General features: G+C 42.0%; 1 protein-coding gene across 1 annotated transcript in view; it reads left to right on the plus strand.

Annotated features, from left to right (window-relative positions):
• The window catches only part of LOC111220286 (disks large homolog 5-like), a 32,903-nt gene that overhangs the window by 3,928 nt on the left and 12,757 nt on the right, over positions 1–16,218 (plus strand). Inside the window, exons 2-18 of the mRNA XM_022743320.1 lie at positions 2,562–2,630; positions 3,501–3,654; positions 4,024–4,167; positions 5,636–5,819; positions 7,781–8,037; positions 8,517–8,829; positions 9,535–9,765; positions 11,047–11,231; positions 11,377–11,502; positions 11,803–11,935; positions 12,051–12,175; positions 12,657–12,832; positions 13,032–13,135; positions 13,463–13,555; positions 13,938–14,888; positions 15,253–15,370; positions 15,573–15,717. Coding sequence (XP_022599041.1) covers positions 2,562–2,630; positions 3,501–3,654; positions 4,024–4,167; positions 5,636–5,819; positions 7,781–8,037; positions 8,517–8,829; positions 9,535–9,765; positions 11,047–11,231; positions 11,377–11,502; positions 11,803–11,935; positions 12,051–12,175; positions 12,657–12,832; positions 13,032–13,135; positions 13,463–13,555; positions 13,938–14,888; positions 15,253–15,370; positions 15,573–15,717 — 3,508 coding nt within the window. The remainder of the gene's footprint in view (positions 1–2,561; positions 2,631–3,500; positions 3,655–4,023; positions 4,168–5,635; positions 5,820–7,780; positions 8,038–8,516; positions 8,830–9,534; positions 9,766–11,046; positions 11,232–11,376; positions 11,503–11,802; positions 11,936–12,050; positions 12,176–12,656; positions 12,833–13,031; positions 13,136–13,462; positions 13,556–13,937; positions 14,889–15,252; positions 15,371–15,572; positions 15,718–16,218) is intronic.

A 16,218-nucleotide genomic window follows, 5' to 3' on the forward strand; every position in this document is an offset into this window, starting at 1 on the left:
TTTTGGAGATTTTTTCCAAACTATTCCAATAATCTTCAGGTGATGGTTAATGCACCAATTTCATGGGCAACATTTTGACACTTCAGAGTAGTTAAAGCGCAGGTGTAAATAACAAAATTAATAATTAATGAATTTGAATTGATTTTTAAGAAAATTTAAGCCCTCAGCTTTAACTGGTTAGTTCCACCTGAGGTGAGATAATGTATTTAACCTATTGTAGAGCTGTCAGATGAGTAAGGGCATGTGCCCATTTTCATAGACAGGGCACAGTAGGTTTCTCACTAATTATCAGTAGAGCAGAGAAATAGATGTGATTTAAGATTATATCAGCACTCAGTGTTGGTGCTCCTGTTCTCAGCTCTGAAACAAAGAGTGTTCCACTGCAAACTAAAGACCATTTCCCCCCTTTCCATCTTGTTCTCGTGAATGTTTTAGGTAAATTAGAAAATGTCCTAAGGGCGCTGAGTGGCTCTGACTGTAGCAAAGAAATCAACCTAAATGAGATACTTGAGTGGTGAGGGTCAGACCACAGCAATGTCCCAGTCACATGACTTTCACGGAGCAGAAAAGTGAGTGAGCTATGACACAGTGAACCTTGCCCATTGAGACACTCTCTACTCAAACGGAGTCATGGGAAACTTAAGCTAGAACGAGAACAAAGAGAGCTTGATCCATGGGATGCCACGGTTCCTGAGGCACATCAGTCTTTTTTTTTCTTTCAGTTCTTTGCTGGGAAAAAGAGGGGTGAGCCATGTTAGCTGGGCTCCTTCCAGTCTTAATCAAACTCATAGTCTCCTTTAGCTAGTGGGAACGCAGCCAGCCAGGGATTGATTTAGAGTACTGGGACGTGGGTAAATAGAATCGTTTGTCATGCTCCTGCTCCGAGTTGCGCGCTAGACTTTACATCAGGGGTGGAAGTTGCTGATTTAACTGAACTATAAGCTGCTCATCCCACAGCCAAGTTAGATCTCAGTAAATGTGCACTCCTGGCTGTTTGATCAAGACTTGTGCAGTCTGTTAAACATCTCAAGCATCATTAAAATTCTTTTTGTCTGACACACTTAAAGGTAGAAATGTGTCGAGACGCTCATTAGATTAACATTTGATGAAAAGTGTAAACTGTTGGGAGCAGTGTTGAAACAACTGAGCCAAAAAAGCATCAATCAACAAACAATTTATATATACACATATATATATATATATATATATATATATATTTGTGTGTGTGTGTGTCAAGTTTTAAGTGTCCTTGGGTTTTTGACTGTTAATTGGACAAAGTGAACAAATTGAATGTATCAGATGGGATGTGGGAAATTGTGGTAAACAGTTTTTACTATCTGAATAATCATTTACTCTAAAAGATGTTAGTGTGTTTTTTGAAAATTTTAAAACTACAGCCCAGTAGATACTGGATTTTTGTGGCTATTATCAATCTTTGAGACTTTAACCAATCTGAGAACATTAAAACAAACATCTCTGATAAGGATCCCTCACACATTTTTAAAGGAAGAATTATGACCCTGATATGTCCCGAGTGGGACATTTTTGTAGTTGAAAAATGAAGTTGTTAGTGCTCTCTGGTGTATAAACTATGTATTGTAGACAGTGTTTTTAAATGACTTAAAGATCTGTGGAATTTCTGAACTCCCAGCTTCTTGTTACTTATTGGCTGACGTACTGGTGGTGGATCTAGCTCTATTTCCGACTTTGGCGCCCACTTGTAGTATCAAAAACAACACTGCGGCAGACAGAAATGCCCATTACAATAATTAAAGTGTCAGTATATTCCAGTGTTTGTTAGATAATCGGTGAGCTTCAGAAACCCTCTTCCACTCCCTGTGATGTCTGGCTAAGTTTGGCAATTTCTGGAACTTTCTGAAATGAACAACCCGACATTTACGTCTCAAAACATTTAAACTAGTTCTTGTCCCGCATCATGGGGTCCCACTCTGAACCACTTCTTCACATGGGTATCTAATTTCTCTACAGAAACATATGCCACCAGAGTAATATGAAAGATGCTGTAACACACATAGTGGCCAGAGTTTTACAAATGATGAAAACAGTTGTTAGTTGCACGCTTTCATACTCTCTTCAAAAATCACTTTTCCACCATATTTTCAAATAACACCATCTTCTCCATAATACTTACAGTGTTGTACTCGGGGCTTCCTTTCTGTACAGTTAATTATGAATCACTGTAGGCTATAAAAGACGGGGCTTTCACAGGGGGGACTGTGTGATGTTGTCAGAGGAGATAAAAGGAGAAGCTCTGAGGCTGCAGCCTCTTTGGGGCCCTGGCTAGTCAGTATTCAAGCTCCCTGCCCAACTGATAATTAGCCACACTCTGCTGTCAGCCCACAGGCCCGTCATCCCAAGTTGGGGAAAGTCCCACCTTATTATGCCTCCAGCTGGCCTTTTTTCAGTAAAGGCCCCTGAATGTAACCCAAGCTGCAGAGCCTTGATGTACCATACAATGCTGGAGATAATCATCTAACTATAATGCAGACATGGTCGAGTACACTCGGAGCTGACTTTAATGTTTTTGTTCGCCCCCGCAGGGTCCACTTACAGCGTCTTGTCCACCATGCCGTCCGACTCGGAGAGTAGCAGCTCTCTCAGCAGCTTAGGTGAGTGTGGTGCTCATGGTGGCGTTCAGGTGTCAGGTGCAGAAATGTCATAAGAAAACAGGATCTTCCAGGAAAAAACAAAACAATGAGCATGTTCTGAGGAACCAACCACAGTTTTATAAATAACAGTCAGTCATTGCTTGCTGCCTGTTTAGACTCTGAGCACATGCAAGTGATTACACAGATGTGAGAAGGATTTAGAAACCCTCTACCCCCAAACACACACACACACACATACAAACGCATGCACACGCACACACACAAACGCACACACACAGACCTGTTTCATTTAGTCATTCTCTGAGGGAGAGAGGATTTGACTGGTCCATGCCACTGAAAGGGAAACTTTGATTTGTATCAGTGGGGGGATTTCTGTGTCATATATTAAGCACTGAGGTTAATGAGTAAAACAGTGAGGTAGAACATTAAACAGATTTTAGCTTCAAAATTGCAAACAATGATTAAAAATGATACCGTAAGATAATAGTTGAGGTGTTTCCTTGTAACCTACTGTAAATGAATGTGTAGATTTTTGGTCCAGTAGCTGCAACAGAGAGTTCTTGCTTATGATTGGTTAATATTTAGACCAAGTTAGTTCAGTCAGACTACTGGACCTTGCAAATACACTAGTCTTTTGTCCTTGTTTTCATTTTGTCTTGTTATTCTCCAAAAAGTTGAACTAATGAACATGGACTAGAGGTTTGTCAAAACACACGAGTTATACACTTTGATGTAGTAAGAGTGTACATTTTAAAGAAATCGATGGAGCTGCACTCACCCCCCCCCCCCCCCCCCCCCCCATCATTTGAGCTTTGTGAACGGCACATGCCACCAGTGACATGCTGACTCACACAGGTACGCCTGCTCAAGCCTCCTCCCCTCCGCCGGCCCACATGGACAGCCACCAGGTGAACGAGAAGATGGAGACGATTCTGTTCCAGCTCCGACATGTGACCCGCGAGAGGGACGAACTGCGCAAACGTCTGGCTCTCTCTTCGCCTGGAACCACCTTCGATGACTGCAGGTACTGTTCTGATCTCATGCGCCTCACTGCGTGTTTTCCAAAACAAACATTTACAGAAAGGTGCAGTGATCCTGTGTGTACCTGCACTCAGTGAATAGAGGCTTTTTGCCTTGTTCAGCTTTTAAAGGCAACAAAAATACAAGTAAGCTGAGGTCTTATGTGGTGCGACATTGTTTTAAAATGTGCTCAACTCTGTAAAACAAGGGATAAGCATACAATTTTAATGGTACCTGTCTCCCCCTGTGTTCTCATGAGCACAAAGTTTGTATGATGTTTATGCTTATCCTACTTCTGCCATCCTCCCATGTGGCATCTTGAAACTCAATTTGGATGCATTTTTGTCTCCCTTCTTCGCTCTCTGTGAAATAGACCAAACTCAAAAGCAGGTCATGACTATGAGCGTCTGAAGCTGCAGTGCATGAAGGCGATGGCAGACCTGCAATCCCTGCAGAACCAGCACAGCACCACCCTGAAGAGGTGCGAGGAGGCTGTGAAGAAAGCAGACTTCTACCAGTAAGTGGAAAGCCTACTACAGGGCTTTTTGTAAATTTTTTAACAGCCGGCGCATTTGTGCTATATGCATTTGCGCTCAGCCTGCAGGGTTTTAGCCGGTATTCAGTTCCTCCTCTGTCATATTCACAGCAGATTGCATAGAACAGATTTTATTTTTGTGAGAGTAATGGGGATGAAGCCTTTATACCAGTCGAAAAGCTGATGAGTTAAGCCATGAAAAAATCCTTGCATCCCTTCATCACTTTAATTTCATCTTTGTGATTGTTTAGAAAAAAATAAGGACTGTTTTTATTGTCTTCTCAGCAGCATAAATCTGAGTCGTCTTTTCAGACCAAAGGTTATGACTATAAACTGAATCACTTCTCTATATGTAATGCCCTTCTTGAAGAGTTCCTGTCAAAGCACGGTCTGTAATCATCATCTGAACCCTGTGTGCATGGCACGGCATCTGTGCCATGAGGATAATGCTATGAACGCCGCATTTGTTGTCCTGTGAAATAAGCTGTGCCGAGTTGACGTGAAGGGGAGGCTGGTCCATTTGTGTGATTTAATGATGCCATACTGTCTCCAAAGTGTAGGAAACCAACATCTGGCCCCAATGCAAACAGACAGATGAAGGATTATTGCCATGTTTAAGCCTCTCCTTCTGGGCTCTGTTTGCACATCAGAGAAAGTCTTTATTTATTACTGTCCTTATCCATTGACACTAAACACCATCCTCTGTGAATGGGAAAGAACATTCATGCCTGACCAATGAATTGTACTTACATCAATAAGTCACTTAACACATATGCAAGCATTAACACTCAGTAATCATGGAGGATTTTATTAGTCATCTTAGTGATTCATGTTTTTACAGTTACCAGATAAGCAGTATTACATAAGAGGCTGTTTGTACTGTTTAATATCAGCATAAAAGTAATTACAACATAATTATTTTATTCCACACTACCTAATTATGGAGTGAGCGAGCTCTTAAGTATCTTCAGGCTACAAGGAGCTCCCTAGAAACCCAGAGTGAGCTTAAACTTGTCTACAGTTGTGGCCTCTGTTTGATTTTCTGTTTATTTGTTTGGTTAGATTTTTTTCAAGGTATAGAATTAAGCAGTAAATGAGCATATCAGACTAGACGGACACAAACTCATAACGCACGTACCTCCACCATGAAGTTGATATCGATGAGCAATATATAATAAATAAGCAATATGCACAAAGCAAGGCAGTGTGAGATCCGGCCCTTTTGGGTCCCTTTGAGTTTGTGGTGGGCATTTTTTCTTGACATCCTGTTGAATAGACCAAACTAAAAAAAACATCTATATTATTTAAAAATGATTAATTGTGCACTTGTTGACCTGTGGCCCATAAGGCATAGTTATCTTTTTGCCTGGCTACAAGTGCTATAATCCTGATTTGAAGCATGGCTGGCAGCGCCCTCGGTCTGACGGTACTTGTGGTGGTATCTCCTAAGCACGCTGCACAGCCGTCTGGTGAGCGAGCACGCCCAGCTGAAAGATGAGCTGGAGGCAGTGAGACAGGACAACATCCAGCTGGTCAGGGAGCACAACCACGTGAAGCAGGCTTGCGAGGAGCTGAGGAGACTGCATGATGACGACCAGAGAGAGGTGGCTGATATGAGGATGCTGCATCAACAGGTACCTGTGCAACCAACAGTCCCATCTGCATTAATGCTTATACACCTACATGTGAGAATAGATACATTCACAAGCACAAACAGGTGCATTCTGTCTCGTGTCCATCTTCAAGCGCCCTTGAGATGCAATCATTTGGATCTTGACATTTGAGACAAATCAATTTTGTTTCCCTCTCTGTGACCATTACTTCCAAGAGGACGGCATCATTCAGAGAAATGAGGTCAGGCAATCAGTCCTACCATGTCTCCATCGATCAAAACATACTTTCAAATTAGACAAATGACTGAACCTGTGTCTCTTACTTTTTCGCTCTCTGACATGTATTCAGCCTCACTGCAGTCAGAAGGTCAGATCATTAAATGTTAGCAATACCTTACATAACCATGGGGAATGTCTTATGTGGCTCTTTGATAGGAGGGATACATGCCTCATTGTCTCCACAGTTTGTATCATCATCTGCTGAGCTGCTGTTCAGCGTCAGTCAAATTAGGAATCAAATTAGCTCAGTGCTGTCAAAAGGGGAACTTTATTATGTAGTTGTTAGATGCCAGTGACATGCTACATAGTGTACTCTCTCTTGTGTGGAATTTGTCCTGCTTTGTCCTTTGGCTTTTTAGTGCTTTACCTACAATAGTAATTCTCTAGAAAAATAAAATAAATCAATAAAAAAATATAAGTAATTATAAGCTTTATTAGTCAAGACTGTAAATTGATCTCATATGTAATAAATAATGACAGACAGAGAGAGACTAGACAAACACAAGGCGTCTTGTACCGTATCATTATTCATGATAGATGTGGGGTCATTACGTCTGACTGGCTTTTTAATGAGGAACTGCCAAAATAAATGGAGTAGGATAGAAGCACAAGCACTTTTCACTTTCTAATGTTTCAGGCAAAATCCTGCTCTCATGTGCGGTGCAAAATCATCTTGTGTAATTATATAGATTGCTTCCTCTATCTCGGGTTTTTTTTTTGTTTTGTTTTTAATATTTTTTTCAAGGCATTTCTGCTGTTTAGTGGACAGAGGCAGACGGGAAACATGGGGGAAGAGAGGGGGATATGATATGTAACAAAGGTCCAAAATTGAACTGTGGACATTGTGGTTATATAAACCACCAGAGTGCCCTGAGGTTCCTTATTGGCAGTTTCCCTGATCAGCACATGGATGAAGAAAATGTAACAGTAGTTGAACTTATGAATATCACTAAGCTATTCTCACACAGTCCTGTTTATTTTTGCACCACAAACAAACTGCACAGAGTCTAATTGGAAGTAGACTGAGGCTCACCTTTTCTTTACCTGGTCTGTGTGCAGTTCAAACCACATCAGAGTTCAAATGACAGCTTCCACAGCAGCCTAAACCAACTGAATCACATGGGCAAACACTTCAGAGTTTGTTTGAACTGCACCAAACAGGTTTGGTGTGACAGCACTTATTAGTGTTATGCAAGTTTAAGTCAGTACGTCGTGCAAGGTTTTACAAACGTGAAACTTAACAAGAAGCTTTTCTCTTATGTTTTATCTTTTTAAATTTGTATCCATAGCACTAGGAAAGAGTTGCAGACAGTCTAACTTTTCTGAAAACAAAAGCACCAGTGAAGCACAACAATTTTAGTATTGTATTTCCATTAAAGTAAAGCTCTTCGCTGCGCAGAATCTGGCTTTCAGTCTTGCTCTGGCCTGCTACCTCAGCACACAGTAGAGTGCCTTGGAATTAATTGATTACTTAAGATACAAAGTTACTTTTCTGTGCCAAGACACTGTTAATTTAAGACTGGATTATTTACATTAGCCGTACCTGAATTGTAGATGTACGTGGAATTGAATAAGGCACTCCTGAATGGCCAGATGTCATCTTTATATAATTGTACTGAAACAGTCCATTGTTATTCTGCTTATTTAAATGCACCACCCAATGAGGTGTTATTGTGCCCACACCTGAATGATGTCATTTCCAGGTGATGAGGGAGGGGTCATCTGATGTCCTCAACAAGCTGTATGACACAGCCATGGACAAGTTGGAGGCCATGAAGAGCGACTACGAGACTCTGAGGAAGCGCTACAACGAGAAGACGGCCAGTCACAATGCAGACATGAGTCGTTTGGACCAGGCAGAGGAGGACAACCACCGTCTGCAGAAACAGCTGGACATGCTGCTGAAGCAGAGAGACGCTGCCATCCACTATCAGCAGCAGTACTCCTCGTCTATAAGAAGGTAAAGCCAGAAATATCATAGACACACAAACCAGCGGCACTAGAAGCGGCGCGCACACACACACCACAACACCACACACACACCACACACACCACACACACACACACCACACACACACACACACACACACACCACCCACACACAAACAACACACACACACACAGCAGCTGTAAAAAGTCTAAGGATTAACAGCAGTTGCTGCAAACTTTGCTACAAACTCAGTACTTGAGTTTAATGCCAAGGTCAAATCTGCGCAGTACTTAAAACATTCTTAATCCAAGGCAGATGAAGCTTTGCAGATGGGCAGATGTTTTCCCATTTTAACGTTTCCTTTATGACTCTAAAACTTCAAGAGTGGTTTTTGCCTGTTTCTGGTCTTACCAGCTGTGTTTTGTTTTTGCACAACACAGAAAATATTAATCTGCAAAGGGTGAAAATTTAGAAAGAGCAGTAAAACACACTAATCCTATCTGGTACAGGTTTGACAGCACGCAGCAGGAACTGTCCAAGGCCGCAGCCCAGAACAAGGAGCTGCAGCGAGAGATGGAGCGGCTGCAGTCAGAGACGACACGGTTCAAGACCCAGCAGCTGAAGGCGGCGAAGGATTGTGAGAAATACAAGGAGGAGCGGGACTCAGTGATCAGCGAGTACCGTCTGATCATGAGCGAGCGGGACCAAGTGATCAAAGAAGTGGACAGGCTTCAGACTGGGCTGGAGATGGCAGAGGCCAAGCTGAAGAACACGTCCTCAGAGAGACGGGTGGCCAACGAGGAGCTGGAGGCTCTCCGACAGGTAACGAGAAATTAAATTGGGTTCATTATTTTACACTGAGAACTGGGAGAACAGTTGGTCCTATTTGAATCATATTTGAAACATGATTTACAGCTTGAGACTTACACAACTACTTTTCATGCTGTGGATCTGTTAATGAAGAATGACTTATTGCGTAATATCTGTGTTACAAATATAGTTACCAGTAAGCTGGTTATCACTGCTGTCATTGTTCGTTTTGGCAACACCCAGAGTTTATTGAGGCTGGGCTAAAAGTAATCATGTGTCATTATTGGTTTTGAAAGGCTACAATTCAGGATGAGTTGGCCAGCCAATAAAGAAAACCCAAAATGGCCATTTAAAAAAAAAAAAAAAGAAAGGAAAAAAAAAAAAAGATGTGCTTGAAGAGAAGTCTTTGTAATCCTTAGTTCTCCCCCTAAGAGGAAGTTTGCTGTTAGTAGCACTTTTTGTTCAATGAGATGAGTTAAGATTTTATTGATCCCAGAGGGGGAAATTCCAGTGTCACACCTGCACAAGAAACAGGCCAAAGAAGTGGGTACAGTAGAAGAAACAACACAAAATAAAGCCATATTAAAACGAAAAAACAAAAATGCTTTAGACATTGACATTTTCATCAAATAAACACTTTTAATGTTGCAGTGGAATGTGAGTATTTATTTTTTAATCCCGTAACACCCACTGTTAATATGTTTGTGTGACATGCAGGAGTTGGCGTCAGCGCTGGTGGACAGGGACCGGGCCATCTGTGAAAAGAACGAGCTGCTGGAGAAATACTGCCACGAGGTCAAGGACAAGGCCGAGGCCCAGAAAGAGCTGAGCCAGGCCTGCAAGGACATCGAGACGGTGCGCGAGGAGAGGGACGTGGCCCGCAAGGAGAGGACAGAGGCCATCATCCAGAGGGACCAGCTGCTGCGAGAGTATTACCAGGCCAGACAGGTAGCCAGACAGACGGGAGATTTATCATTACAAATGGAGGGATTGATTTATTCCTCTGACAATAATCCCTTCATCCCATCTCGTATAGTAGTAGTAAATGTTTTTTTCAGCAGCTGGCGGGTTTCCACACATTGATTTTGTTGAGAGATGTGTGGCTCACCCATCACACTATGTTTTAGTGTGATTGTCAGATTAATTGCGGTGAAAGTCCTGAGATTCCTGCATTAGAAAATTACCAGCAATTACAGCGAAAAGGTTCTGTCTGACTTTGAAGTGCACAAGAAAACTGCACTGCCTCAGAAATGGATAATTAACCTTAACAACAGTACAGTATAGGCTAATGGAATTAACTTAGCTATGAACTTAATTAATGCTCTCACTACACTTGACTGTGTCCTTGCTGTACAGTTATTAAAAGAGAGGGAGAGAGAGCCAGCATGTGCTACAGATAGAAGTGCAGACTTTCTATATGACATACATTCATTATACTATATCTGACCCACTTCAAACCACACCAGCTAATCCAATCTATGACTGTTACGCTTTAAACTGCCTTGACGAGACAGCATGGGTGGAAGCTGCTTTTTAGTTACCAGCAGTATATTTTACATGTTTATCATTTATCATCTTGAAGTGAGTTAAGTTGAGCTTCTCTAAACTCTCCATGTGCTAAATGCAGATCAAGATGCAAGGTGTGTTGCTACATATACAATTGAGAGAAAAAAAACAAAACAAAAACAATCCTGGAGGTCAAGTTTAAGCAATATGTCAATGGGTTTGAAGGTTTAGCCCACACCAAAACACCGCACAGCTGCATGAGACGAGAGTTCATCTCTGCAAAGTTACCATGGACGATAATTATAATGACGATTACACCACTCAGGTTACAAAGTCAGCTACAAGGAATATGTGTGTTTGCATATATTTGATATGCAAACGTGTAGCGTTGCCTGGTAACGTAACACTTTGTTGAGGCAAAAGTTAAGCCAGGTTTGGCTTTGTGTCGGACAACTCTGCGTGTCGTTTGCCAGAGCTTGTGTATCATGATTCCTGCTGAGCAGATGCGGTTGGAATGAACACAGACTCAAGTGTGTCATAAATACGATGAAGCAAAAATATTTGTTGCCGGGAAAATGTCTCATAAATTCTAAATGATCAAATGAATCAAAGTCCTTCACATTGTTTCTATCATACTATCATATGACATATTTATCTTCCTACATCCTTTGTATACTCCCAACACTGATATTAATTATCTTACATGTCCCTCAACTCCTCCAGAAACAAGACTCTGCCACTGTGGACATGGAGCGAGCCAACAAGGAGATCGAGATGCTGAGGAAGCAGTACGAGGCCATCTCTCAGGAGCTGAAGGAGGCCCTGCAGGAGGCTGAGGTGGCCAAGTGTCGACGGGACTGGGCCTTTCAGGAGAGGGACAAGATAGTGGCAGAGAGGGAGAGCATACGGTAAGGAACTGACTCGAAAGATATCTTTGTTTGTTATTTGGAAATATGTTATATTATCATTGCATGTTGGGGAAGAGAGACTTCGACTAAAATAGACTTGTTTACATTTTGTGTGCCGCCTTCTGAAAATGTGTTCATCTGTCAGCACGCTATGTGACAACCTGAGGCGAGAGAGGGACAGAGCTGTGAGTGATCTGGCAGATGCTCTGAGGAATCTGGATGACATGAGGAAGCAGAAGAACGACGCTGCGCGGGAACTCAAAGAACTAAAGTGAGTCATTCCTCCGTGCTTTTTTTTTTTTTTTTTTTTTTTTTTTTTTTTTTTTTTTTTACTTCTTGCCCGGATTATGCCATCTGCTCTATATTTAGGTTTAAAACTTGAATGCTGCTTTTTAATTCCCCTTGTGTGAGAGGCTGTGCTCTCCTTGTATGAGGATCCAGGATGTAGATTTCACACCAGATCTTTGGTGCCACCTGGTGGAGAAATTATGTAACAGCTTGAGCAAATTTCTGATTACTCCTAAAAGTGACTGTACTTATTTAAGAACCTAATGTTTTATTTGTCCTGCAGAGAAAAGATGGAGGACCAGTTAGAAGAGGAGGCAAGGTTTCGTCAATTAATGGCTCACAGTTCACATGATTCAGCCATCGACACTGACTCAATGGAGTGGGAGACGGAAGTTGTTGAATTTGAGAAGCACAGAGTAAGAGTCACCTTGATTTTCTCTCATGTGTTTTGAGTAAATTACCTTTCAAATGCTCAATGTATAGTGGAACCATTTTGGTACTTATCATGTTTTGTGTTTTGTCTTTTCTCAGGACATGGATTTGAAAGCGCTTGGGTTTGATATTGCTGAAGGGGTAAATGATCCATATTTACCTGGAGACTCTGGCATATTTGTCAGTAAGGTGGATAAAGGAAGTATCGCTGAAGGAAGATTAAGGTAAATGTCTCACTGCTTTGCCAACGCGGTTAATGAAGCTCATTTTATTATCGCTGGGTATCACTTGAATTCCTTATTTTATATACCATTGCTGCTCCTGAGGTTTTAGTGGGATACCACAAAAACCTTTTTTTTTTTGCATACTCGTGTTTGCAACATATAAACATCTTTTAACCCTTTTTAACAAAATATGCAGTGTGCTTGCCTACATACAAGATACTATCTAAAGATTAAAAAAGGTTTTCTCATTTAGATCAAGAAATTTTATTAAAGGAAATAATGAAGAGGCTTGAGAATCTGACCAAGCATTCAGTGACACTTTTGATATTTGATACTTTCCGATACTAAACTCTACGGACTCAATTTGGCCAGTGCTCAAAAAGTATTGAGGTTTGATATCCACTCTTGCATTACCTTTCTGTCCTTATTTTCTTTTGGAGAGCTTGATTCCAGAAATCATCCCTCTTCTCTCTCTGTGCAGGGTGAACGATTGGTTGTTGAAAATTAATGATGTGGACCTGACTAATAAGGACAGGAAGCAGGTGATCAAAGCAGTGCTGAGCGGAGAGGGGGTGATCAATATGGTGGTTCGCAGAAGGAAGTCACTAGGAGGACGGATTGTCACTCCGATCCAGATAAACCTGGCTGGACACAAAGGTCAGCTTCAAACTCCAATGAAGAAATAAATGTAACCATTAAAATTCCTGCTACAAACAAGTAACTAATGACATCCCATTACAAAAAATACTGACGAGTATATTTTTTGCAGGATTATAAATTGAATTTATCTATGTATTTGTGATTACGGGTATTTAACCTAAATATGATTTCTCATTCTCTCCGTCTCACCTCTCAGATAGTGGCATAGGCCTGGAAAGTGGAGTGTTCGTGGCCACATTGGCTCCAGGCAGTCCAGCTGCTAGAGACTACACTCTTACTGTTGGGGACAGACTGTTGGCTGTGAGTATGCCGCCCAAAAACTTTAAGTCATATGAAAAGTGATTATTCTCGTTTAAAGCCATGAGACAGCTATTGGGCATTGATATGAGCCTCTAGTGCCCTCTACTGACCACGGGCATGTTCTGTTTAAATCCACGGACGCACTGGACCTGTGTCCCAAATCTACACTACACACCAATACTATCAAGTGCAAAAGCCAAGTTTATACTGGTATTTGATACTTGATACTGAATTAGTGAATCTTTGGATTCTTATAAACTTGGGCTTGTCATGTTGTCCTAAGAGGTCAGTGCTAATATCTTGGACTTTCTTTTACTTGCGCCACAGATCAATGGAATTGCCCTCGATAATAAGTCGCTTTCTGAATGTGAGTCTCTGCTGAGGAACTGCCGCGATTCTCTCAGCATCTCCCTCATGAAGGTGAACTCCTAAGACCCATAACACACACAATCAGCCCCCCTGTTGAGACATAGGCCCAACCAAAAAAAGAAAAAAAAAAAGATTCATTTACAGTACAACAATTTACAAAAATTCAGTTTTGTGAAACATACACTAATTATGTTTGAAGAGAAAACACACATTTCACTGGTGAAAAGTTTACTGAGAACTTTTAATGTGAGGAATATCTTAAGCTTTTTGCATAGTTCAAATATCATAGTTCACATAGGTTCTATCTTACAAACTGAGTCTCACTCCCACTGCGAGTCACTGAGGTTTTGTTTGCAAAGATGTTCACTATATTCTTTATTTTCTTGATTTTTAGTATAGTAAAAATAAGTATTTATTTACCTCCCTTCTTCAGTTCCTCCCACAGAGCTGTTCTGGTCAGAGTTTATTTGAAAGTTTGAAAGACTCAGAAAAGACCCCTCGGCTCCAGCCCTGTGAGTTCCACGCTAGGAACTGCAGGAACTCCAAGCACAACTGCTCCACACAAACAGACATTTGCAGCTGTGACTTGGGCGACAGAGGAGAGGAAGCGTGTAAGGGCACAGGTGACTCTCTGGACAGCAGCAGCAGTAGTGCTCATTCCCACCACAAGCCCTTTTCCAACAGCTCTCTACACTCCCGCTCCCTTTCCACCTCACACACTCCCTCAGAACCCCACCCTGACTTCTGCTACAGGAGCCATCGCCCCTTCACCTTCACCCCCGTGCTCTCCGACTGCAGCTCACCCCAGACAGCTGTGGGCCGAGTACAGGGCTCGCCAGCCAAGGCTAGCGGAGGCACGTGGCCTAAAGTAATAGTGGGAGCTTCGATTCCTGAGTACGCCCAGCTGTCCATCTACAAAAAACCCAAACAGAGGAAGTCCATCTTTGACGTGAACGCTTTCAGGAGACCTGAGGTGCCCCCTAAAATGGAATACATGTCTGTTTCCCAGTTGCCCAAGCACTCACCACAGAGCTCAATATCTGAATCCGCTCAGACTCCTCCCACTCCGCCAGCCAGAAGTGACTCATTCAGGTTCAAACATCGGCAACAGAACAGCTCGGCGTCGGACTCTACCATCACCACCGGCACTCCTCCGGCCTCCCCGGCTCAAGCTACAACCCCAAAGGATGAGGGAGAGGCAGGGAACCAGCTCTATTACACCGATGCTCCTTCAGGAGAGACCAAGAGCGCCGCCAAGAAACCTGCCGAGGAGGAGGGAAGTCGACACAGGGCAGAGGAGCAGGAAAAAAGGCGGTACCGACCAAAGTCAGCACCAGCACTGCGGAGAAATGTGACTCCATTACACATCCCTGTTCCCATGCAGGTAAATGATATATTGGCCTTATCTGATCTAGCATCCATTATGACACGTGCAGGTCTCTAGTAAGCCACAAACTTCTGTCTTTCCTTTCTAAATATTTCTTAATTAGTGGTGAAACAAGTCGCTGATTAGCCAATTTTATGTGATCAGCAAAAGTGATCGACAAACACGATGACTGCTGTGATGATTTGACTGTGGGTCAAAACCAAACAAGCAGTTTAAAGACACTTGGGGGTGTTGGAACTTTTCTTACTTTTTAATGGGTTTAAGAAAATTATTGTTTGATACATTTTTAGAAATTTAAGGGATCAATTGTTGGTTGCAGCCCCAGACTTATTAGCTGTTTGATTGTCTTTTGCTGGTACAGAGTTTCTCTAATGACGAGTACTCCCCAGAGCCGGTGGACTTGTTACGCTTTTCTCCAATGAGAACTAATCGATACAGCATGCCCTTTGCACCTCCCAGCTACAGCAGCATTGCAGCACGTGAGTCATCTCAACAAGTAAACAATGAACCAAGACAACATGCATTTGTGGGTCAAAGGAAGAGTCTCTATACTCTTTCACTTGCGATCTCCATGACTTCTTTACATTTCATAATTATATACATTTGTAAATTTTGTTTTTGTCAAAACTGTGTCTGTCTTGAGTTTGATCCGATCTCTTCTTTTGTTCTGTGATCTTCCAGATCCAGTACAACGAGGTTTAGCCCCATGTCCTGCCGTGACAGCTGTGATGAGGAACCCGGTCTACACTGCCTGGAGCCATGAGATCCAGAGCAACAACTGTCCCCCAGCTCCCAGCTCAGGAGTCCACCCACATTCGCACACAAGGTGATAACATCTGCCAATCCATTCATATTCCAGACTCTCTGCATTTTTCTTTGTTCACGGCTTTGTAACAGCAGACGTTTTGACTTCACACAGGAGGAAAAGCACAGGTGTTACTAAAAGCTTTAACATGGCTATGTCAATTCATGTGTCTCAGTAAGCGATGGCAGTGTGACATTGAGCTAGCATGCACAATACCAGGACCTTGAAACTGAAGCAGCTACCTGAAAGTCAGCCATGTTTAATTTTCATCATCATTTTTTTTCCCACTGTGGCTTGTCAAAATGTTCTCTGTGAAAAAGACCTGCAGTATATAAACAGCAGTGAGTTAGTCCAGCTGTTATTAATAGTAGCGTTCAGATGATTTGTTCATGAACAAACAATTTTTATAGTTAGTAGTATCAAAAGCACAGAACATTATGTGTTTAATATTATTGTAAATTGTATATCTTTTGGGTTTTGGAGGGTCAGTCAGAAAAAACAAGTGTTTACGCCGCCCTAGAT

Source organism: Seriola dumerili, unplaced genomic scaffold (assembly GCF_002260705.1).
Source record: "Seriola dumerili isolate Sdu_G_001 unplaced genomic scaffold, Sdu_1.0 BDQW01000068.1, whole genome shotgun sequence".
NCBI classification, from domain to species: domain Eukaryota; kingdom Metazoa; phylum Chordata; class Actinopteri; order Carangiformes; family Carangidae; genus Seriola; species Seriola dumerili.